Raw genomic sequence first — 24,946 nt, forward strand, 5'->3', positions numbered from 1 at the left:
GCAATGTCAGCAAAAACTGCTCTTGCCATTCTGATTGAATGATCCCAAGAAGTTGCCAATTGATGATGAAAGATCACCTGATACAAATCTGTTGAACAATATCAGTTGGAGATTGCCTGGATAACATCACCCAGCATCATTGCTCAAATATATATCAAAAAATATATCATCACCTCAAATATATATATCTATAAATATATCATCCCCTCAACAATCTGTATACAGTGTTCCTCTGAATATATGTGTCTCGTTAATAGTTATTATATTGCAGATATAATAGATTTTTGCAGATCTACTTTCATAGCTCTGTGTTGTTTCCATGGTTTCTGATGGGTGGCACTTAAGAACTGGCTGGTAAGTGTGGCATGCCTTCAGGCAAGTGTGCTGTGTCAACCTTAAGATAGAGTTCAAAGACAGGGCCCCACACAGGAATTCATTTTTCATTTAATACAAAACAATATCTTTAAAATAAATAGGGTTTAATGGTTCACTAAAACAAAAAAACTGTTAATATTATCATCTTTAAACCAAAAATAAATATATTACTGTGAAAATATACTAAAAATGTGACTTTACATGAAAAGAGGAACAAAAGCAAAAACAGTTTCATCACTTTAATACAATAGAATGTTTATCTTTATTAGTCAAGAGGGCTGAAAGTTGCTTCTGTCAGAGCATTATCAGTTAGCAACAAGGCTGAGAATGACTGGACTATCATGATCTCCATAAACTCTGACTCAACCTTAGTCCACTTCCTGGGAGGGCATCAGTTCAAGTTGCTATTGGTTGATTTTGGGCATTTTCAGTCACATTTAGTACCATAAGGCACTGTTAGCATGGTGGCCAGGGGCCCATGCAGTTGCCACGGTTGCCGACAGAGTCCCATTTCACAGACAGAGGCTATGAGTAGACTGAGTGTGTACTCCATGACCACTGCATCTCAGGTATGCCAGACAACAGCGTTTCAGGAATGTTGAAGTTTTTGTTTTCTCTCTGATTTTCTTTTCTTACTTTTTCTTTCTTTAAAAAAAAAAAAAAGTCGTCTACAGTTTTCATGTTTTCGAAGGCCAGGCAGACTCATGACATTGACAAGAGAGAAAATGCAAAACAAACAAACAAACAAACAAAAAACAAGAACAATAACACTGCATATAAATAGATCAACTTAAATACAGCGAATACTGGACATATTCTACCATTATAAATTAGGTGTAGTGTACTACAAAAAAGGATATTATTAGGTATGCATACACAGATGGTGTGGTTATTTTGTTGCCAGGAACAGTGTCTAAGAAAGTGTGCAATTTTAATTTCTTTGGAAAACAAACACAACACACTGAACAAGTCACCGAATGTGACCCACGGTACACACCACTATTCTCTGGCAGAGGATGGAATCAAGCTGTTTTTAGGATCACCTCTTTCTCTATATATATACCTACAATTAATATCCCTTTAGAAATATAGTTTTTTTTTTTCACAACCCAACAGGTCCTATTGGATGTTAGTCAGTACAGTCTTCTGTGACGAGTGACGAAGGTCTCCAGCAATGGAAGGCAGTCACATCATGCAGGGAGAAGGGTTCCACATATGGGACTGTCATGTGTTCCCTGGACCCGCCATTTTCAGTCCCATTAGAAAGTGTCTCAAACGCCCCCCCCCCCCCCCCCCATGTCCCACAGTTGTTGGGAGACACCTTCTTGTTGCACCTCTCGAGTGAAGTCATGGTAACGATCAGTTCAATAAAATATAGACATATATATATTATACATACATATATACTGTACATATAGATATTTTTTCTCCACAGCAGACCCATATCCAGTGACATATTACATTGAAAAAGATTGGTTTTGTTTAGAAGGCAAAACCACAGTCAGCACTGTCCATTAGCAGTCTCTCTTCACTGGCACTGAAGAAGATCCCATTCACGCACCAAGTGGTGCATTCGTTCACTTGAATGTAGTGTTTCCAATTTATATAGCAGCGGTACACATTGTCATCTTCTTTTTAATATATATTTATACACTTACTCATATATTAAAATCTGGAAAATGGGAGGATTTCTTTCACGCTTTCTCTCTTGTGGTGATGCGTTTTTGTCGATTGTTGTTTTCGTTTGTTAGTTTGTTGGGTACGGTTGTTGTTGCCATTGTTATTTTTCTCTTTCAATCTGCCCAGGGAATGCGTCCTCACGTGTAAAAGAAAGTGCTACGTAAAAAAAATATATTCCTTCAATCGGTCTCCACCACTTTTCTCCGCTAATCATCTTCTTGGTTTGTCGCATCTGCAAAGACACAATGGAGAGATTGGATTAGAGGGCGGCCCCATGATGAAGGTGCAAGCAGGAGACAATCTGACACCACCTAATCCTGGAGATCTAAAGATGGCCGAAAGTGGGATTGTGTGTGTGTGTGTGTGTGTGTGTGGGGGGGGGGGGGGGGATAGCTTGTTATGTCTAATCAGACATGCACCCTCTCATTGTGTGCTTTTTAAATACAATTCACGCTACAGACGGGGGGTGAACTAGAGGTGGAGTAGAGGTCAAAGGGCATGATTTCAATTAGGTTCAGGGTGGGGGGGTGGGGTAGATTTTTTCCAGGATTCAGAGTGCGTAAGAGTGTCTTCCACTCTCTCTTCAAAGAAGACATGAAACATTCCCACAAAAAAACACACGGCTCTACCATCAATTAGTATGGTCACAGGTTACATGGGTTGGACCACGAGAAGCAAGCAGCATGGACACCTTATTACTTCCTCCCCAACCACTCAATTTCCAACACGCCTCTCTCCCCTGGAATGAGTTTTGATTGGCCTGTCTTACTGCGGTTAGGCTTTTGATTGGATGATGTTAATAGTAAGGCTTGAGTTGCAAGGCATATTCGGTGACAAGTACAGCAGGCTGCTCATGAAAGAGTATCAGAGAAAATGAGCTTTGGGCCATTAATTCTAGCCAATGTCACTGTGAGCAGAGAACTATATCTAAGATTTCAATACTTAGAAGTATCTAATGTGAGTACTCCGCCATGCAAATGCAACAAGTCAGTACAAATGGATATATGGAAACAAAATAGAGTGAGACTTTTTTTGTGCTATCCAATAGTTGACCAAAAGGTCAACCAATCTGAAGTGTGACAAAGGAATTCTGAAACTGAGCATGCTCACAAAAGCATTGGTAAGAATTGTTAAGGCCCATGGTGTGCAAGAGTAGCTACCCACACTGTATCAGAGCTGGATCCTGACCGGATTCAGACACTATTTGGGAAGTGGGGCGTAGCAGGTCCTGTCTTTTCACCTCTTGCACGTTTCTGTGCTGGCAAAGCCACTCACACACATTCGCATTGCTTGGTGCCAGAACGTTCTGTATGAAAGGCCACAAACTTGACACTGGGTAACGACTGAGTTGGCCACACCACTGTTCAGTCAATAGTGCGAATGATTAAAGTTCAGTCGAGCACAGTCACAGAGTCACAGAGCCTGTCAATCTTTCCTCAAGGCTCAATGCGGGCATATTTTAGCTTGACTTAAATCTAGGATAGCACAGTAATTGGGCTGAGAGGACCTAAACAAGAGGACCATCAATCCTCTAAATTAGCTGACTGTGAAGTTTATAGAGCCCCTGTGTAGGGGACAGAATGAGCAAATGTCAGGTAGGACCATTAGGCATTCACAGTTCTGACATCAAGCAAAGATGTCAAACAAAGAGAAGCACTCTGACAGAGTAAAAGGAGAAAAGTTCTTTGAAAAACACACAAAGGTGAATTCACACACACACACAAACACTGATACACAAAAGCACAAACATGGACACGAAGGCAACAATCAGAGAAGCATGCTTTTCTCTGCCAGGAAAAAAACATCGAGGCATCTTGATCAGAGGACGGATTCAAAACAAAACAAAACAAAGAGACCGGAGCAAGTTGTTTATCGTAACATGTTGTAAACAAACCTGCAAGTTCTTTCGTTTAACTCAAGCTGTCTGGACTTGCATTGTAATTGTGTGAATTTGCAGGAGCATTTACAGGTGATAGGGTCCTGCACATACAAGCGCTTTCTTCTTTCTGAGCAAGGCCCACAGTGGCTGCAAGGGAAGCAAAAAGGAAAGAGAGAGAGGGAGAGGTAGGGGGAGGGAGATAGAGAGAGAGAGAGAGGGAGAGACAGGTCTAAGCTAAAGCGTTCTGGGCAAAGAGAGGAATAGACAGACACTCATGCACCATCCTATACTGAACCCCACCCCCCCACCCGTCCCAATAACATCCCCACCGGTTCCCTCAGCCCCCTCTTCATCACCTGATACATCCGATCTCCTCCTCATCCTCCTCATCCTTCAACAATGAGCTATCCCACAAGTCTCAGGCCCGTACATGAAGCTTGAGTAGTGCATGAGTAAGGCCATGTCAACACAGGGTGCTGCGCAACCCAGTGGGGTTTAATAGGGGTTAACTGGTGAGACGTCAGGTGAGATAGGTGAGATAAGGTAAGGTAAGGGGGTGTTAACGAGGAGAGCGGAGGTAGCATGTGATTTGTAAGCTTATGAAGTCTTATGCACACATGGTGTGTCTATCACACTCACATACACACATACACATACACACACCCAAATACACACATGTGTGATAAGACTGAGTTGGCAACATTTAAGCAACAATGAACACAGACTCATGGACACACACACACACATGATCCTGTTCAGTACACACACTTGCATACGCCATGCACACACACACACACATTTTTTTTTTACAGGTTCATGTGTGATATGACATAGCCCACACATTGGAACACATAATGCAACATTGCTCTATGAAATGACACATGTATGGAAGTGCAGAGTAGTGCTACAGGCCCCCATCCAGACCCTATAGCATCATGCAGCTCGAGGACTCGACACAGACAAGTGAATATGAGGTTGGCATTTTAATGGGTCCAGGGCTTACAGCAGAGGCTCAATGTAAGGATTAACACGCGCAATCGCTCACCCTAATCTCAGTGTTGGCACAGTCCCAGTTCACTCCTCTGCCGACTGAAGGGAATGGGAGTTTGGGGGGGGGGGGGGGGTGTCAGGGGGGCAAGACGAAATAAAAATAAACTAGCTCCTGGTGGCCGAGAGGTGCAGTATACTTCACGATCTTATGATATTTTAGTGTTCACACATTTACCACAATAAAGATGGACTGTGTTGTAAATATTAACAAAGTTTCATTTCAACTAGAAGGCCACTCCCACACCCACTCCCATCACCGGCCCACAACCCCATTCTACTACTCCTCCTCTCTGTGGCCTTTGCCTCAGCACCAACCTGCACAGTCCTCCTGCACAGCAAAGCCACACTACAACGTCATCCACATAGACCAGACTGCTGAGAGTCCGAGGAAATGCAGCCAGCAGCCCCACCACCGCTAGCTGCCGCCGTACAGCAGCGACAACACAGAACAGAGACAGCTGAGCCTAGCAGAGAGAGACACCAGGCTAGGGTCTGGGACAGCCTGTAGGTTAGTGTCTCAGAAACAACCACACAGTCACATGCGGGAGAGGGGTTGGGGGGGTGGTGTGAGAAACCATTACCTGCCAGCCCCTCACTTCCAATTGCTTTAGCTGGGGCTGGAGAGCAGTTGGGGGTGGGGGCTTCAAATGAGTGGGGTTACGTAAAAAAAAAAAAGAAATTAAGAACATAAAGTGGAGTGGAAAGCTGCCAGCCAACGAAATGATGGGGGATGGGTGGATTCATTCATTTGGTTCTGTTTTTGTTTTGTTTTGTTTTGGTGTTACGCGGAGCACAGAAGCTCCTCGACCACCAAGCCAAAGACCAAGAGAGAGAGACTGCCCGTGTGCAGGATCGGTGCGCTGCTGGTGTAGAACTCCAGCCTGACGGCTGCCTCCCTCTCTCTCTTTCTCTTTCTCTTTTGGCCTTTGCCCCTCCCCTCCCTGGGTTTTCTGGAAAACAAGAGAGGAGAAGAAAAAAAATGCAAAAGAAAGACAGAGAGGGAAAAAAAGAAAAGAAAAGAAAAGAAGAGGGTCTAAATATCTAAATTGAACCAGGACGAGTCATGCAGAGATATCAATTAATCAATGCTACTTAGGAGAACAGGAAGGGAGAGACGATATAAAAAGTCCCTAACAGGAATCAACACATCTAGAGCTATTGAGTATCTATTTGTGTGTGTGTGTGTGTGTGTGTGTGTGTGTGTGTGTGTGTGTGTGTGTGTGTGTGTGTGTGTGTGTGTGTGTGTGTGTGTGTGCATGTGTTTGTCTTTGTGTGTGTGTGTGTGTGTGTGTGTGTGTCTGTTTATGTTAACTATATGTGTTAGCCTGGTGTGGTTGTCTGAGATTATGAATGCGTGTGTTGTTTAGCAGGTGGGTTACCGTTAAGGTTAAGTTTAGTTTGTTGTTAATTTTGTAAGTTACTTGCTGAGCATGTGTATATGTGTGTGTGTGTATTATGTGTACGTGTACGTGTATTAAGCTCAAGTGAGTTAAATATGTGAGTGGATGTGCAAATGAAGTGTTATTGGCAGTGACGCAGCTCAACCTGTGCCTGTGAGTCTGTGTTCATGTCCTCACACAGCCCCTCCCCCATGGAGTCCTGCCTACGTGCTGAGAACCAGGCTGGGCAGGGGGGGGCTGCAACGAGACCACACCACCACCTCCACCCCCCCCCACCACACACACACACACACACATCTCCTTCATGACAAACGGATTTCATTTAGCCTTCTCAGCTAACATGATCCTATCGCCTCCTAACCCTCTCCCAACGCCTTAAACCTGTGGAAGACACGCACACTGCTTATCCAATTAGACAAACGACATCAGCAGGACTCCTTCACAAACCAGTACAGTGGCATCAAAACACAGACGCATACACACACACACGTGCACAAACACACGCACACACACACACACACACACACACACACACAAACTCACACAATAACAGTTACACAAACACAACACAGGCGCCTGAAATCCCTTTGACAAACTGACCAACTGCAATGTCTGTCGACCTCAGGGCTCATCCACTATTTACAACGCTAAAAATAAAAATAGGTTAACCGAGTGACACCTGCTACTATGATTAGTATCTAGAAACAGCCCGGGTCAGTCTCCAGCAACTGGAGAACTGGGCAGTCAGGTCGTCATGAGGGGCCATGGGTGGTCTGAAAGACTCTTCCTGGCCACACAGGCCCTCAGAGACGTCGTTAAAAAAATAAATAAAAAGCGCTAGCTAGCTTACTAGCGTATCTCTTCTCACGCTGTAACAGATAGCAGACTCTCCACTGAGGAGCCCAACAGGACCTATAAAAGGCCCCTCTTATCAGGAAGCCAGCTACGGAGAACACACAACACACCTGTCTGGTGCTTTTCCACACTAGAGGACGTGGAGCAGCTACACTTATGGAGGCATTGTGGGTACATGGAGATTCAGATTCCTTTGCTGCCACAAGCCACTTAGCAGGGAAGGAGAGGAAAGGGACTTGAGGAGTTTGGTAGGGCAGAAACCCACACCAACCCCTATTACACATCTCTCTCTCTCTCTCTCTCTCTCTCTCTCACACACACACACACAAACTCTGTTTCTTACTTTCTATTCCCCCAGCTGACTGCCTTTGGGAGACACAAACACCATACACCACCAGAGTTGTAAAGATACTGCACCTTCACCATCATGCTGTTCACTTCAGCTGTAGCACTAGCTCTAGCCGCTAGCTGCTGCTAGGGGGGAAGGGGGGGGGGGGCTCCATCCTTGACTAGAGTAAAGTGTCCAGCTGACTGCTTCTCTTCTGTGGTCACGTGGCATGTTCAGCAATGCGCTCTCTGCCTGTGTGTCCAGTATCGCCCCAGGCGGACGTCGGTGACTCATACAACTTTTAAGTGGCGAGGCCTGGCGCTGGCGACTGCGTTACACACAGCTGGACATGATCAGCGTGTGGAAAATCACCACCAGCCGCCGCACCACTCTTGTGTGGAGCAATAGGGGGCGACACTGAGCACACAGATACCTCCCTCTCCCTTGCCTCCCACCCCACCCCACCCCACACCACACATACACACGATTAGCATGAACAGCGACAATAGAGTTCACTTACTTTTCTTTCTTTACTTTAACTTCTTGCTTTGGTCTGGAGGAAACAAGGAAGAGAAAGAGACATGTTTTAGACTTCATGTGTTGAGTTTACTGCACGTGAAAGCAGTGGCAGATGGCGGTGGTGGTGTTTTGGTTGCTGTTCGGCATGACACTTACTTGCATTCACACCTCGTGTGTTCAGTGAAAGTCAGCTGATACCCATGCTGCGATACACGCTGTCTGGTTCGTATTACCTGCATTGGGGGGGGGGGGGATGGGGGAGGGACACAAAAGGAGGAGGGAGTCAAAGGGTTAAAATCACCAACTCAGAGGAGGGAAGAAAAAAAAATCAACACGTGTGGTGTGTGTTTTTATCAGGGTGTGGAAAAACAACACAGGCTATTTCTTTTTTATCACTGCGGTGGCTGCTACAGAAAAGTATCAGCCGGATTTCTCCTGCTCCCCAGTGTGCGGTGACCCGCCCCATGTGCTAGCCTGCTCTGACCACCATCACGCCACGCTCTGGACACTGATTGACTGCTTGATTATCAACTGTGTCTGGTGGAAGGCATGGGCTCTGGTGCATTCTTTCACTATTCTCCTCCTCCTCCTCCTCCGCTGTCTCATACTGTATGCCCTCCTAGCAACCAAAACAGAGTCAAGAGAAAGTGAGTGAATGAGAGAAAGTGATCCTGAGAGAGAGAGAGAGAGAGAGAGAGAAAGAAAGAAAGCACAAGAACGGGCAGCGTGGAGTGGGAAAAACTGACCACATAAACAGGGGCGTAAACAGAGTGCACACAGGGGTAAACAACATAGCTGACATGCCAGGCTGAGAGTGCTGTTTCCCACTTCCCCAGCAGCAGCACAGGAGGGCTGGCCTGAGCAAAGCACAGACACTGAGAGCACACCGAATGGAGAGGAGAATAAAAGAGAAGAAAGGAGAGAAAAGAAGAGAGGACAGGAGAAGACAGGAAAGGAGAAAGAAGAGAGGAGAGGAGAGGAAAGGTGAGCTACAAAGCTGAGCTGAGGAGCAGAGAACACTGGGAAGTCACAAAGCAGTTCTGTCTGTCTGTCCGTTTGTCACTCAGTCTGATTGATTCAATTTGATTCAATTCAGTTAAATTCAACGAGTGTTATTGGCATGACAAAACACCCTTTGACACTGAGAAAGTAAAGCATGTCATCTCTCTCTCTCTCTCTCCCATTGGCACATACTCTGCCTCTGGCTCTCTCTCCCTCCCTCTCTCGGCCTTCGGATATCTCTCTGGCTCTCTCGTCCTTGCACCTGCTCTCTCTGAAGAGTTCCAGGCTTGCGAATGGTGGGGATTTTTTGAAGGGGTGAGTTAGTGAGTGTGGCCGTGATGTGTGTCTTCTGGTGCTGGGTGATATACTGTAAGTGGGGTGCAGGGTTGGAAGCTGAGGGGAGGTCCTTTGCTCACCTCCAGAGTGACATTGCGCGTGTCCGTGGGAACACATTCGAGCGCTTCGTCAGGGCAGCACCCTGCACAGCGCATGAGAACCACGCAGGCCGGGTGGTAAGTGTATTCTGTGTCGTCTGGGTACTCTTTCATGATGTCCACCAGAGTCTCCCGCGTCCGACACATGCTCTTGTTGTACACTTCCATGAAGGGAACAACTGCAGAGGGAAAGAAGAGAGAGAAAGAAAGAGAGAGAGAGAGAATTGGATCATGGTCAAGTTCCTTAAACAACACAATTCAATCCAAACTCACACCTGTTTTTCATTTTTAAGAGATAGTCCATGGTCTGTCAATATGGCTCTAAAATAGAGGAAGTTCCTAATGTGTGGCCCGGGGCAAACCCAGACACGTGCGATGTGAGGAGCTCTGGCCTGCTATAACAAACAGCAATCACTAAAGCCTTAACACCCACCTCTGCTTTCCAAGCGATTATGCAAGATTCACGTCACCTAGGGCCTACACTGGCTGCTGTGTTTGTTTTGCACCTGTCTTGTTCAGTGGCCACTCCTCTTTCCCTGCTCATCCGGTCCCCTAATTCCACCCCCCTTTTTTTTGTTCATAAAATCTCTTCTCTCCTTTTGCTCATTCATTCATGCTTTATGCCCTCCTGTTCCTCCTGTTATTGTCCCAGCTCGCAGCCGAGGACGAGGAGGGCTCTTGTGTTCCTTTGTCACAGAAAAAGGTGTAGGCCTTTCCTTGGCCATGCTCATTACCAAATCCAGCTTAGCAGATAAACAAAGGCACAGATCTGTAGCTCCAAGTGCTAACAATGGCTGCCATTGTGTGGGAAAGGGTTTTAATTTTCCCCCCTCGCGAAACATGCGGCAACACACATACACACACGCTCAAACACAACCAGAGACGCGCATATGTATGTATATTTCATCTCTACAAGATAAAAGAAAGAAACTAAACAAACAACAATCATACCAAACACCTTCCATATTATGGTGGGCATTGGACTGCCATGTTCTAGAATGATCTGCGGACATGCACAGCAGACTGTCTGTCTCTCGGCTCTGTGTGACCCCTGAGCCTCGTGACCCCACGAGCAGCCTGGGAGGCAGTGACCTCAGGCACTATGGTGGCAGGGTTGACCTCTCACCTCTGACCTTCCCCGGAAAAAAAATAAGCCCACCACCACGCATGGAAGCTGTTTTCTGCACTAGTGAAAAGCAGCCTGTGCTAACAACACCACCACCACACCAGCAGCAATACCGGCACCACATGCGATGGCCTGCTCAGCATAGCCCCTAAATCCACACAGCTGCGTGTCGGTGCATAAACTTCTCTTGCCGATAGCAAACGCAACACAAAACAGCCTCTTTGGGATAAGGACCATGTTTGGCTGCCCAAGGGAAGGATGTCTGCTACACAAGGTCATTATCATTAAATGTCTGGATTAGTTATTCGCTCACTCGTCAGGATTGGTGCCACCAACACAGATGGCTGTTTTCTATCCCTTTTTTCTTTCTTTCTTTTTTTTATTTTTCTGTTGTAAATACCATCCTTCTGGAACAGGCATATCATATTCACACTTACTACTACACAGTCACAACTTCAGTCTGATTAATGTTGGATGCTGATTTTTTGATTATCACAGAATGACAATAAAATAAAATAAAAAATAGCACACAAGCACACTGTGGCCATTTATGTGAAGCCTAGCTGCTATACTGCTCCATGTGGTCTGCTAAATAAAATCTTGTTGCCTTTTGCCATGGCTGTTTGAACCTGTCATGGTGCTGATAGTTGCCTATCACATCTGACACGAGTACAAAGAGTGAGCGACTCACACAGTATGAAGGTCATGATACTGTGGGAGTGAGCGCTGAGCTCAGTATCAACACGAAATACTCTTCTGCAGGCCACCGTGCAACAAACTCCAACCTGATCTTGAGGTCAGCAATTTGTAGTCAACTGAATTGTGTCATACCTACTAAATAAATACCATTTGACGAGTGCCAATGTATTCTCTGTATGAGATACGACTTAAGTAATATGTTATTTTGTTTCAACGTTTATTATATTTAGGGTGAAGTTTAAAAGGGAAAGCGTTCAAACAAATGCTGGCTTTCAAGTCAGCCCACGCGACCGGAAGGTGGCGGTATATTCTCCTACTTCTTTCTACATCACCAGAGCTCAACTCATCGCATGGATTTATAAATCTAAATGGTAATTCCAGGAATATGTCCACATGTCACTTACCTTCGTTTTTGCCCTTGACTCCTTCCTTGGGTATATGAGCACACTAAAAGAAAGAAGAAATAAAGCATACAAATATGTAAGTCTTCTATTTTTAATCTTCTGAAAAACTTGTGGTATGGGGGAGGATCAACTTGGCCGTAAGGTTGCCAATTTGGCGATGATGACCATGGCAATGATGATAACTGTACTACAACACAGACGTGTATCTACGTTTGTCACATTTTATCACCTGGCCCGTTACTACATATCTAACGCAGATATTTGTATATGGCTTGAACGACATTGTGGTTTTTAGATTCATATAGGAAGGTCACAGTCCCCCACTCCGCAGACAAGTGAGAGTGTTTGATAATCGCTTCCCGCCGTTGGTATCGTTCGGATAGGCTGCGTGGGATAGTCACGTTACCTCAGGTGGTAGGCTATACTGGTGCAACAGCTCGCAACATTGCGTGAGAAACATGACGATTTGACTTCATCACTGAAGTAGCCTGAAGTAATCTATCTGCTTCATTGCTATCGCATTAGAGTCGCTTAATTGGGGTTCACTGTTAGAGATCAGCAGGAAGGGGCTAATTTTGCGTACATTAATTGTAGCAATTTTTATTATTTTTTGTGTGGACTGAAATTTTGAAGCACTTGCCTTGCCTTGAAGCGATTTTCAATGAATGACGAACCTTCTAACAGCCGAACATCACAACCATTAAACCACAATATGTCGTGTAAAACAGTCACACAAATGTTAGACGCCATTAAACGCTCGTGTGACTCGAAAGTTTCCATTGTTAGTCTAATGGAAAAGTAAACGAGATTGTGCAGGCAGGCGTGAGAGAGTTGAGCGGAGTGAACCTGTAAACTTCACTTGCGGTTAAACACAAAATAACGTTACCTCTAATGCCGCGAATTTTACATTAGGTTATAGAATAACATTGGCAAATACATCTGGGCAGTGGAGAAAGCATTGCGAAATATAACGATGCAAATCCACATGCGCGCAGTGCTGACGCTTTTGCGCACACTTGCCGGCTGTAGCCTACCGATAAGTTGCGCGAGAAATGCCATATAAGAACCATTCACTGGATAGCCTACCAATTGAGTAAATCGTACGTAATGCCATATGATTACTAATGTTGCACTTGATTATCAGGACAACATATAAAAAATGCGCAAAAATGTCCCCGGTTAGTTATAGTGTGTTCGGTAGGTTTCAGTTAAATTGTAACATGGTAACCCCATCATTTTTTTTTCTGTACTGTCATCATCAGCACATTGCTGCTCTTGACACTCTATGCTTGAAATGAAATAGCCTATTATTATCAAACAGTCTAGCAATAATGTGCAAAAGCCATTCAATTCCATCCTAAACTCTGGCTGGTGCAGCATTGTCCTCATGAGAAATTGAATTGACATTGCGAGAGCGATCGTTAATTATTAATCATTAAGGGTTTCATTAATTAAACATGCAGCACATTATCTTCAATAATCAGTTCAGCTTATCACCCCTTCCCCAGTATTCCAACAGCGAGTCTTACCTTTACTGCGGTCAGATGAAGGAGCGCCGCAAAAAATAATTGTACCAAACTGACAACAAAGTTCATGGTGGTAATTCCAAAGGTGGTACAGGTTATATGCTGTTTAAATCGCTACTATTGAAAAAACTTGAGACGAACAGAAGCAAAAGACAAATGGCGATAAGTTGCGCTATAGTGACACCGATCCCATGTTGGCGCACTTAAAGCGGACACCTGGGAAATCCTAATGGAATAATGTCCTGGAACTGCCTCCAAAATATTATAATATAAACATCCACGGTGCCTAGGCGTTCACTGTCTTCGGCCGCAAACACGGGTATTCAATCCAAAGCAAAACAAAAAGCCCATCATTGATATATGGTATCACTCCAATGAAGTCTGGTCATAGGCGAATGTAGAAAAACTTTTAGACGTCCAAACCCAACTCTGATCAAACCCTGGACAAGATCAGAACACACATGCTTGTCCGATCCCCCTCGAAAGAAACACGCATTTGCCGGTGAAAACTGATCCACTGAAAATTTCCCAATTTAAATATGGTTCAAAGTCGTTTCCTGTTGCTGTTTTTCTGTTATGTTGTGTCTTTGTTCCACTTCACCGTTTAGACCTCCAGCGCAGAATAACGCGATCTTGTCCCTGGCCGCGCTTCTGTAGCATTGCCCAAGGGGCGGGGCACAAGGGGCGTTCGTTGCGTGGCGTGCGCGGAGTCAGGACTATTATAATTCTGCCTTTAGATATCACACGATTAGATGAGGAGCAAGCTACGACAGTGGTGTGATCTTAATATAGGCGTAACGGCATAAGGATAATGGTTTAAAACAACAGTCGGTGGATGACAAACATGATATTTAATATTTTAATGTGAGTCTCATTCAGTAGTAGGCTAGCCTACCATATGTCATTACAGACAATTTGTAAATTCTGTCTTTTGTCTGTAAATTGGTTATGCGAGAATCTTTAGACGGACGTCTTCCTATCTGAAGGGCAAAGTGCGACGATATGTAAGAGCAAAATTATGGACTATGTCCCATCGTCAGTTAGGTGACAACCATCCAACAGACACTTTAGTTAGACATACAGTAGACAATGACATGGAGATTCACATCGCCACTGTCTCAGTTTTTCCGTGCTGTTGTTGTAGGCTAACAAATGCAATCTTAGTTTTGCTGGATATCCAGCTCGAATGCACCATTTTACCAGTCTCATTGTCTATTACTCGTTTGTCACTCTATACCCTAAACCGGTCAGAAACCGACGCTAAATATTATCCATTTGCCAACTAACAGCCAACTCCAGCCCCGTCACAGATTTTTTTTTTTTACATAGGTTTACTTGATTTATTTACATCATAATTCTGCATCAATCAGGCAAAATGCTTACACAAAATTATAGCCTACACATCCCAGGTTGTTACAGAGAAAGTATCGGTCTAGCCTTTAAGATGTATGTACCTGAAAATACCCTCTTAATGCAGACAGAACAGAAGAAACTACTGAAATCTCAATTAATTTGGAATTAATTCCAAAGGTATGTGATATGATGGGATCTTAGACAATTGTTTGAAACACTTGTTCTTGTTTCCGGCAAGGGACATGAGGGGCTGATCACGGGGCGGTAGTTAGTTGGTTACCTGGGGGAGAACAGTGAGACGATGGCATGCCAAACTCCTATGAGTCCACATGGCAGAGATTTTTCCAGTGAACAAGGATAGAGTGTATGTGTGTGTGTGTGGGGGGGGGGGGGGAGTGCCACTGATGTCCTCACACACACATGCACACCCACACACCGTCCACCTTCCTGTGTCATTTACAGGGACACACACATGTGCACAGTCAAGCCATCAACACACATGGTCCCACTTTTTCCCAGATGCACACACACACACACATACACACACACACACACACTTGTTCTTTCTTTGTGCCCCAGCAGAAGAATTCTTGTCCCCCATTCACCCTGCCACCGGCTGGGCATTCTTCTGGACCAGAGATGGGTCAGTGCTCCCTCTCTCTCCACCCCCCACCCCCCATCCCACTATCCCACTGCTCCCAAGGAGCCTCTCCACTCGGTTGCCATGGTGCCCGGCCACTCAAACGTCCCTCTTCTCGTTGTGAGGCTCCTCCTCGTGCCCCTCGTTGGGGTGAGGAGTTCCTCCGGAGACTCTGTCCACTCGAGGCCCCGACTCTGGTAATTAGCTTGCTGGGAATCCCAAAAGAAGCTGAAATATCGATTTAATGAATAGTGAACTCTGGCCAGCGACCAACACAGAAGAACACCCCCCCCCCCCCCACTCCCACATCCCATCACACACACACACACCCACTCACACACACACACACACACACACACACACACACACACACACACACACACACACACACACACACACACACACCCACACCCACTCACACACACACACACACACACACACACACACACACACACACACACAGAGGTACACACAAACACACAGACACACACACACCTAAAAAAAAGAAATAAAAGCCCTCTTACCAATGCATGCACAAGGGCAAAGCACACAGAAGAGCGCACAATGGCATTCCAGTGTTCCAGTGCCTGAACAGCGTGAAATGGTTAACACACACACACACACACACACACACACACACACACACACACACACACACACACACACACACACACACATAGACACACACGCAGAGCAGGAAAGGTAAAAGATGTCCTACAGGATGAGGTCGTTCCTCAGAGCGGAGCAAGGTGTGGTGCACCCAGCGACCTGTTTGAGCTCCATCAGGCTCCGAGGCCTTATCTCCCCTGAGGATGGGGTTTGAGCCAGCTGATGGGCCAACGGTAGCGTAATCGTGGCATCTGGGTGGGCGACGCAGCAGACTAGAGCCAAGCCATGCTATTCCACACGCTGACATAATGTGAGTGTAAACATCTCACTTCTGTTCAAACATGTAGGGTACTCTTCTTCTGCTTTGGCCTCAGGCATTTTTTTGTTATGTTTTTCTTTCACATTGTATAGACAGATATAGCCAGAAGCCGAGGACTCGCTCTGAACAAAGCCCCCTTCATGGCTCTGATCGTATCAGAGGAACTGCATGGCATCAGGCAAAGTGCTGGAGAAATACAGCATTTTCATCCCTAGAGGGCGCTGTAGAGACACTTGGAGTTTCACCCCCCCCCCCCCAAAAAAAAAAAAAAAGAAATTGGACCAAACAAATTTCCCTGTTGACATTATAGAATAACAGATTTGCACTCCAAACCGAATTGTATCCAAAACAAGGAGCTCTGCGTATTTTCTTGTTTGATTATGAACAGGCCTCCTGAGTGACAAAATTTATGGGGCCACAGCACATCCTAGTCCATGTTACCGCCCTGACACACACAGGAAAGAGTAATGCTCCATGCGGGATGTCAGCACACCTATCAAAGACAAAAACATGAGCACAGATGACCTGACTGCTGACAGAAGCAGAAGAATATTAAAAGCTCTGCAACTTATCATAGTTTTTTGACGATAATCACTGGAAAACTGAAACATTCTTTCAAAGGAATAGATGTCAAGTAACATGACTCACACACATTAGTGTACTACTACTACTCCTCCTCCTCCTTCTCTCTCTCTCTCTCTCTCTCTCTCTCTCACACACACACACACATACACACACACACACACACACACACACACACTCCCCATACAGACGCATACAGTATCTTTACTCTATTTCTTTGTTGTAATTTCACACATTCATACAAACAGCATCCATACACACTCCACTCTCAGAATTGCGGGAGAGAAGCTACAAGTAACTGAACCCATATAGGCTAGTCGAAAAATGTTTTAATCCATGTTTTAACCTAGTGAATCTGGACTAACTTAACATTAGAAGGAAGCTGTTTAGAGGATTTCTGTTCAGATATGTTCATCTTTTATCCAAGTTTAAATTGAACAGATGTGAACCGATGTTCTTTTTAAACCCCTGTCAAGTAAGAGGAGAGGTTGAGACACGGCTTGTTATTTAAAAATTGAGCCCCAGTTGCGTGCGTTGTCTTGCAGTCTTGCCAAGCCACAACAATTGGGCAGGGTGCCCGACATCATTTCTATAATAGTTCAAACACATAATGTAGGGTTAATGCACGATGCCTGATCCAAAAAACAAGCTACTCATCTCTTCTCACATGAGGACTTTCACCTTCCTCTTGGCCAGGGAAACTCTTCTATTTCCTCTCATGTCCTCTAGTCTTTCTGTGTCTGCCCCTTTTTTTCTCTTTGCCAAGTTTACCAACAGCCCTGAACTCACTACCTTTGCCTCCTCTTGGCACACCATACAATTTATATATCTTCAGGCCAGTATATAGCATGTGTTTCCTTCCACATGATCCCTCACACATATAAAATATAGCAATATATGCCATATAGCGGTACGTAATATGATTGGCGCACAGTGATGCCATGCACTATCCTAAGAAGCACATCTCTAAACTTTTCTCTATGCTCTTGCAACTCCATGTAAACTAGACGTCTTATTTGGTCTCTCATTGGTTGCCCAGTGATTGTTGAATTCTTGCTTAAATGTAAATGTGAAATATAAAGTATATTTATATGTGCCTGTGTGTGCGTGTGTGTGTGTGTGTGTGTGTGTGTGTGTGAGTATGTGTCTGTGTGTGTGTGTGTGTGTGTGTGTGTGTGTGTGTGTGTGTGTGTGTGTGTGTGTGAGTATGTGTCTGTGTGTGTGTGTGTGTGTGTGTGTGTGTGTGTGTGTGTGTGTGTGTGTGTGTGTGTGTGTCACTGCACTAACAGTGTGTCTTGCATGTGCGTGCTTATGTTAGATGCTGCTCTTAAATGTTGAACCCTTACAACTCATGATATTGGCACATGCATGTCTTGAGATGAAAGATGTCACTTGCACTGGCCCCTATGGACAGAATTTCACAACATTCAGGGTGCAGCTAAACAATGTGGTAGTGATGCAGCATGTCAGATTTTATTCACATCGCAAGATATTGGCATAAAACTGTTTTGGCTGCTAGACTTTGAATGACTATTGGCAGGCATTTTGTTGTAATAGCCAAACGAAACTCTAAGAAATATGAGCAAATTATGGCCAAGTGTACGCATAACAAATTTCAGAATAATTTCTAAAGCAAAACTCGGCGTGCGTCCAGAGGTTGTTGCGTTGATCCTGCATGACAAATTTTGTGCGGTTGGAAGCTTCTCATAATAATGTAGCACATTTTCATTAAATAAATCTAAGAACAGGTTAGCTGCCCTTCTGGAATAGTAATTTTGTATTACACAAACATTGGATCCTGATGCCTGTGTTACTATTATGTAATAAACTACAATTGACAACCATATTTGTCTATTAGTTTTGATCTTGTACATTATGCTCAATATGGAAAGAGAGCACACTGGCATTCAGCATGTGTGCTATGTCTGATCACTGTATCAAACTTTTTATATATAAAGATTTACTGCTACTCCATAGCATAAACATAGCTTACTCCATAGCACACAACCATAGCATAAAACTTGAGTTTGTGATTAGGATTATACATTCCTTATCCATTATCATCATCCCTCACTTCCTTCATTTGCTCACTTGTCTTCTGCCTAAGGTTCATGTAGTCAAGCTTCTGAGGTTTGTGTGAGACTAAAGCCCCATTCAGAAGCCCCATTCAGCTGTGAATCACTTGTTGCCTTAAAAAGCTGAATTTATCTTAACTTTATTGTGCAGTATGTTGCGTCACCAATGGTTATTTTGTTTAATCACTGAACTACATTATCATTACATGGTCTCTTAACACTATAGTTACTTGTAGTCTGAGTGGGGCTTGAGAGAAAGTTAGACACTAATTTGCTCATTGTTAATTGCTAATAGGTTGCTAATTGTTGTGTTATCTTATCTATCAGTTTGTCATCAACAACACCCCTACTTATCATCATTCTCTCTGTCTCGCTTCCTCACACTTCTCTCTCTCTGAACATCTCCAACTGTGTGTGTGTGTGTGTGTGTGTGTGTGTGTGTGTGTGTGTGTGTGTGTGTGTGTGTGTGTGTGTGTGTGTGTGTGTGTATGAGTGTGTGTGTTTGCTAATTCTCTTCCCTACTCCTCACACTACCTAATCCAACCTGCATCCACATTTCAATGGAAAGTATTCAGTTAAAGTGAACAACTGAAGCCCAACTAAGAATGTGTTCCTAACTGTAACTGGTGAGTGAAACTCAGCAAACTACGAAATTCGACCATTTTCATCTATTTTTGACACACTGGTGACCCCTTTGGCATCCTTTTCAAATGTGCAGAGCAGTCTGATAGACTTTCATGGAACTTGCTTCAATGTTATAAATGGACTGTGAGTGGGGATATACTAGGTGACAGAAAAATGTTTCAAAAAATATTAGGGTAGGGTAATCCACCGAGCCGTGTAGCATAACTCCAAAGTCTGTTCCTTCTCTGCAGCAAATTTAAGCATCCCAGCTCTGGATTCTGGCAGGTCTATAATTTATTTGTCCAGCACCTCTCTCAATCGTGTTTCTGAACCAACTTTATCTCTCTCCTTGGGCACTGCTCTTCCCCCTGGGTTGTTATGTCTCCTGTATGAAGATACTGTGTCTGTGAATGATGTATGCTAGTGCACATATAATGCCTTCTGAGGGAAGGAAAAATAATTCTGTATTTCTTTGTGAGCTGAACTTAGAGAACGTAAAGTTTTTCAGAACCTTTTGAAAAACTTTTCTGGGCAAAGGCTTGAAGAATTTTTTTTTTTGTATTGCATATGTACGTAAACATGGTTGTCCATCTAATGTGTGTGAATCAAGTGTGAAGTCACACAGTGTGTGTGCTGTAGTGTTACTGCTGTTATGTAATGGCACCTGAGCCAAATGATCGTTTAGGTTCTCCTTAATGAAGTTAATGCAAGTGTCACCCCACCCATTCAACACTCGGGAGGCTAATCCTGCCGAACTGACCCAGCTGCAGCTAACACATTAGCCATTCACACACACAGACACACACACACACACACAAACACACACACACACACACACACACACGCAATCTTTTGTTCAATGACACATGCATGCATTAACAGATATGTGTGTGCACACACACACATGTGCGCACACACCACACACAGACACACACACATGCACACACATACACACACACACACACACACACTGCAGCCCTTTGAGCTCCCCCAGGCCCTTGTCCTTAATCCTGCAAGCTGGTTGGAGGCCCGTAAGACCTCTCACATGCTTTCTGCGAAAATATTTAGTCTGGGCCCCACGTCACGACCCAGGGAGTCGCAGTGATAACACACGCACCAGCAGATCAAGACCAGAGCTGGGAAAACCATCATCACACAACAGGGTATACACACACACACACACACACCTACTGTACACACACATACACACACACACACGCACGCACGCACACAGAAGAGTGATTTGAGAACATTGGGGAGGAGATTGGAGGGAGTCCCTCAAGAAGTGATGTAACTTGAGCTGTGGTACAAGGAGAACTCCCTGTCTCTCTCTCTCTCTCTCTCTTGACACACATACTGTACACACACACACACACACATACATCTCTCTCTTCTTCTGGAGACATGCACCCAGGCTACTCTCTTTCTCTCTCTCTCTTACACACATATACGTACACACACACACACACACACACACATGGAACTCCCTGTCTCTGCAGAATGACACTCCTCAGTCCCGTAAAGCATTAGGATTTAATTGAAGAATAACAAGCGTGGGCCTTTGCTTTGCGTAAAAGCCTCCCCTTGGGTTCTGCTGATGTGCGTGAAATCCCTGTAGGTCTCTGGGCAACTTAATGATCTCCCCTCGTCCTGCCCCCTCAGCACCCTCGCCCACACTAAACACACACCACACACATGTGCTTATGTGTGTGTGTGTGTGTGTGTGTGTGTGTGTGTTGTTTTGGTAATACACACAAGCTTCCTTGATTGTGGCTAACACATCACTTTTTTAAAAGCAATCAGCGTTTTTTAGTCTGGCTTTGGAAGTGTGTATTACCAAGACAACACACACACACACACACACACACACACACACACACACACACACATTCAGCATGGCCTTTCTGTCACTCTCCGCTTCAAACACTCCAAATCAATGCGACCCCATAACACGGCAACTTCCTGAAAACGTGTTTGCAACCAAAACAGTTGTCAGTCTTAATCCAGCTCACCCGTACCTATTAGCAGCAGGTTGTTCCCTTGGTAGCACTCCCAAAAGTTGAACTCACATAAGAATCTCACAGTCTGATTTCATCCCTGTATTTGCAAAGGCACATGACTCTGTGTTATGAAAAGCAAAAGAGTGATTCAGCAAAACATACCCCATTTCTATTTAAGGGCCTTAAATGTAATTCACCCTAAATTTAAAAACTGACCACGATAGTAGGGCTGCAACGAGTCTAGTAAATGTTACATCAATGGGCGGACTGTTGCCCACATGGAGAACGTTATGTCACACATTATTCGTTTAAGGCCAATTCGATTATGTCCAGGAAGAAAAGGCCACGCTGGAGGTGGACACTGACATGAAATCACTCGTTCGACTCGTTTGAGTCCTCGTCTGCACCCTGTTGTCTGACTTCATCCACAACCACACCATCCTACTAGCACGGTTTCAGTTGTTTGTGTGTGTGTGTGTGTGTGTGTGTGTGTGTGTGTTAGGCAACTGGGTTTACAATGCTGGTATCTAAGATTGTTTGTGTTCAATGAAATCTACTGTAAAATGTGAACACAAATAAAGGTATTAAAATGTGTGTGTGTGAGTGTGGGTATGTGGATGCAGGTGTGTGTGTGTATGTCACTATGAAAACAGAGATCAGTGTCACACTGGTCCCCTTTGCATATAGCCTTCTGACACCCATAGCCCACCATACAGTGGCATATAGACCCTTTCTAGAGAGTTCCAATATCAGCATCATAGTTGGCCCCACAAGACTTCCGTTTTAACATTCCATGTTATCTTAATGCAGAGGAAGTAGATTGGGAACCAAATAAAACGTTCAAGCATTGTTTTTGTTTTTATTGTTGAAAAGGTCTATACACTGATTAATATGCTTCACTTCAACACCATGGAAATTGGCCATCCCTTCTTGTCACATATCCGAGCTTAATAAAAAGGAGATATCAATTATCATCAACAATGACAAGCCAGCTAGAATCTGCCACTCGTTTTCTCTCAATCTCCTGCCCACTCAGACGCATTGTCAATTAAATGGAGTAGCATAGGGCCTATGTTCAAGTTGGATCTTTATAGAGAGGACCCGAAAAGTATCATCTTTATGTAACATGCTGTTGGTGCATGTTGACATTGTATACTTTCTTTAACAAGAGTGAAAAACAGTTTGCAGTACAGCTACTATTTATTATGACCACCGCGCAGCGAAGCGGCGGTCATATAGGTTTAGTCAGATTTTTTTTTTTTTTTTTTCTTTTTCTTTTTCGCATGTCCAAATTACTGTCAATGATTCCCGGGACACTGAAAGACCGGGGTAGACGAAACTTGGTGGGCATGTAACCCCATATGGATAGCATGGAACCATCGTTTTTTGTTTTGATCTGTAGCCCCCCCGCTGGATTGCACCCCCCGAAAGGAGGGTAGGGCAGACACAGTTTTCTGGACCATTTTTTTTTGTATGTTGATCTCAAGGGGCCATGTCAACCCATTCCATAACCATTTCATGTATAGCGCCACCTAGTTAAACACAAAAAAGTAAAAATGAGGTGTAATCGCAGGTATCTGTGACCTAACATAGTCAAAACTGCACGAAATTGGAAGTGTAGGATCATTATGACACCCTCTGAATGCACGCCAAGTTTCGTGGAATTCCGTTCATGGGGGGCCACACAATAAATTAATTTATGTTACTTTACACCAACTGGCCTGTAGGTGGCCGGAGATAGTTTTCTGTGAATATCTCGAGAACCGTAGGGCCTAGGAGGTCCACCTTTTTTTGTATGTTGGTCTTAAGGGGGCATGTCAACCCATCCCATTACCACTTATTTCATGTATAGCGCCACCTAGTTAAAAATTAAAAAGCAAAAAATTAGGTGTTTTCATCACAATATCTCTGGCTGACAAGGTCAAAACTGCATGAAATTAAATGTGTAGGATCATTATGACACCCTCCGAATGCATGCCAAGTTTTGTGTACTTTCGTTCATGGGGGGCCTTACAATAAAATAATTTATGTGTACATTTAGTGACGTACACCAACAAAGATTCCCGGGACACTGAAAGACCGGGGTACACAAAACTTGGTGGGCATGTACCCCCACATGGATAGCATGGAACCGTCATTTTTCGTTTTGATCTGTAGCCCCCCCGCTGGACTGGACCCCCCGAAAGGAGGGTAGGGCAGACACAGTTCTCTGTGAATATCTTGAGAACTGTAGGGCCTAGGATGACCATTTTTTTCCGTATTTTTGCCTCCAGGGGTCATGTTAACCCATTTCATGTGCACACATGTGCACAAACAGATACACACACACACATACATTCACAGTAATCATACATATGACACATACTCACACAGTAGACATATGTACGCTTGCATGCACAGGCACATACGCAGGCACACACACAAGCACGCACACACACAAACACACACACACACACACACACACTCACACACACACACACCCACACACATAACACAAACAATCAAGAATTTCTCAGAATTATGAACAGGCAAGAAGATGGAGGTGGTGTTGTATAAAATGAATTTTACATGTGAAATCTATGAACTAATCATGTTTTGGTACTTGTTGTCTAGCAGATACCAGTGAGAATTGAGTGTGGATAATGCAATTTAGTGAGACAGTTAGGATCATATAGGCCTTTCAGCGTGATTTCTTTTTTGTGGAAAAAATGTGCTGGACTGGGCGGCGGTCATATTTTGTACCGCTCTGCGGTACATCTAGTTGGCTAAATGTTGGTCCCTCCTCTGTCTCTTGGTGCCCTACGCACAGTGCGTGATGCGTGTGGTGGTGGTGATAACTGATCAGGCTACCTTTTTAAAACTGAAAATTTTCGCCTACAAGCTCCTCACGTTCCATCTTCAGCTAACTCCATAGACAATAAAATAAACGATCTTGCTGCTTCAGGTTTTGCGGCCTCCATTACATGACATCAGCCCCCCACAAAGGAAATAAGTAAACACAATGCGTTAAATGCGTTAATATTTCGTAATGCATTATGTATTTGTGTTATGTAAATGTGTTAGGTACTTTTTACTTTACTTTACTGGCTAACTCCCTCCTCTTTCAGTCTATGCTCCCTGCTCTGGCTCTGTTCGTTCTTCTAATTCCTTGTGTTTTCTGGTAGACGCTCCGTTCGTTTCCATGGTGTCTCGCACTGGTTTCACTGCAAACTGCGTACAGCCGACGTGGCATTACGGCACAGTGGTCATGGGAAATGTAGGAAGTACTGCCGGGGGATATATGACTGAAAACAGAGACTTATGTATCATGCATGTAATGCCTCATGCATCACCGGCCAAACTGGCTAGTAAGTTTTTATTAACACCTGCCAAAATGAATTTTAACCCGCATTTGGCGGGTTGGCGGGTGTTAATTTAGAACCCTGGATTTATTCATCACATACACAACTATATCAGTATATAACAAG

General features: G+C 44.2%; 1 protein-coding gene across 5 annotated transcripts; it reads right to left on the minus strand.

Moving 5' to 3' along the window:
- Positions 1–432: 432 nt before the first annotated feature.
- vegfaa (vascular endothelial growth factor Aa) lies at positions 433–13,901 on the minus strand. Of its 5 annotated transcripts, none has more exons than XM_076280175.1 (7): positions 13,281–13,901; positions 11,752–11,794; positions 9,505–9,701; positions 8,243–8,319; positions 8,088–8,120; positions 3,950–4,081; positions 433–2,287 (listed from the first exon to the last, which is right to left on the minus strand). In XM_076280175.1, the coding sequence occupies exons 1-7, from the start codon at positions 13,344–13,346 to the stop codon at positions 2,266–2,268; spliced, it is 570 nt and encodes a 189-aa protein (XP_076136290.1). In that variant the 5' UTR covers positions 13,347–13,901; the 3' UTR covers positions 433–2,265. The 5 variants fall into 5 exon arrangements, 4 of the variants coding, with proteins under 4 accessions (XP_076136290.1, XP_076136292.1, XP_076136291.1 ...); XM_076280176.1 differs by lacking the exon at positions 433–2,287 and adding an exon at positions 2,588–3,713; XR_012986239.1 differs by lacking the exon at positions 433–2,287 and adding an exon at positions 5,566–5,934 and having other exon boundaries at positions 4,003–4,081.
- Positions 13,902–24,946: the final 11,045 nt, after the last annotated feature.

This window comes from Alosa pseudoharengus, unplaced genomic scaffold (assembly GCF_046254945.1).
Source record: "Alosa pseudoharengus isolate Yale_2024_CS ecotype anadromous, Long Island Sound unplaced genomic scaffold, YU_APseudo_1.1 YU_APseudo_1.1_scf_12, whole genome shotgun sequence".
Lineage (NCBI taxonomy): Eukaryota > Metazoa > Chordata > Actinopteri > Clupeiformes > Clupeidae > Alosa > Alosa pseudoharengus.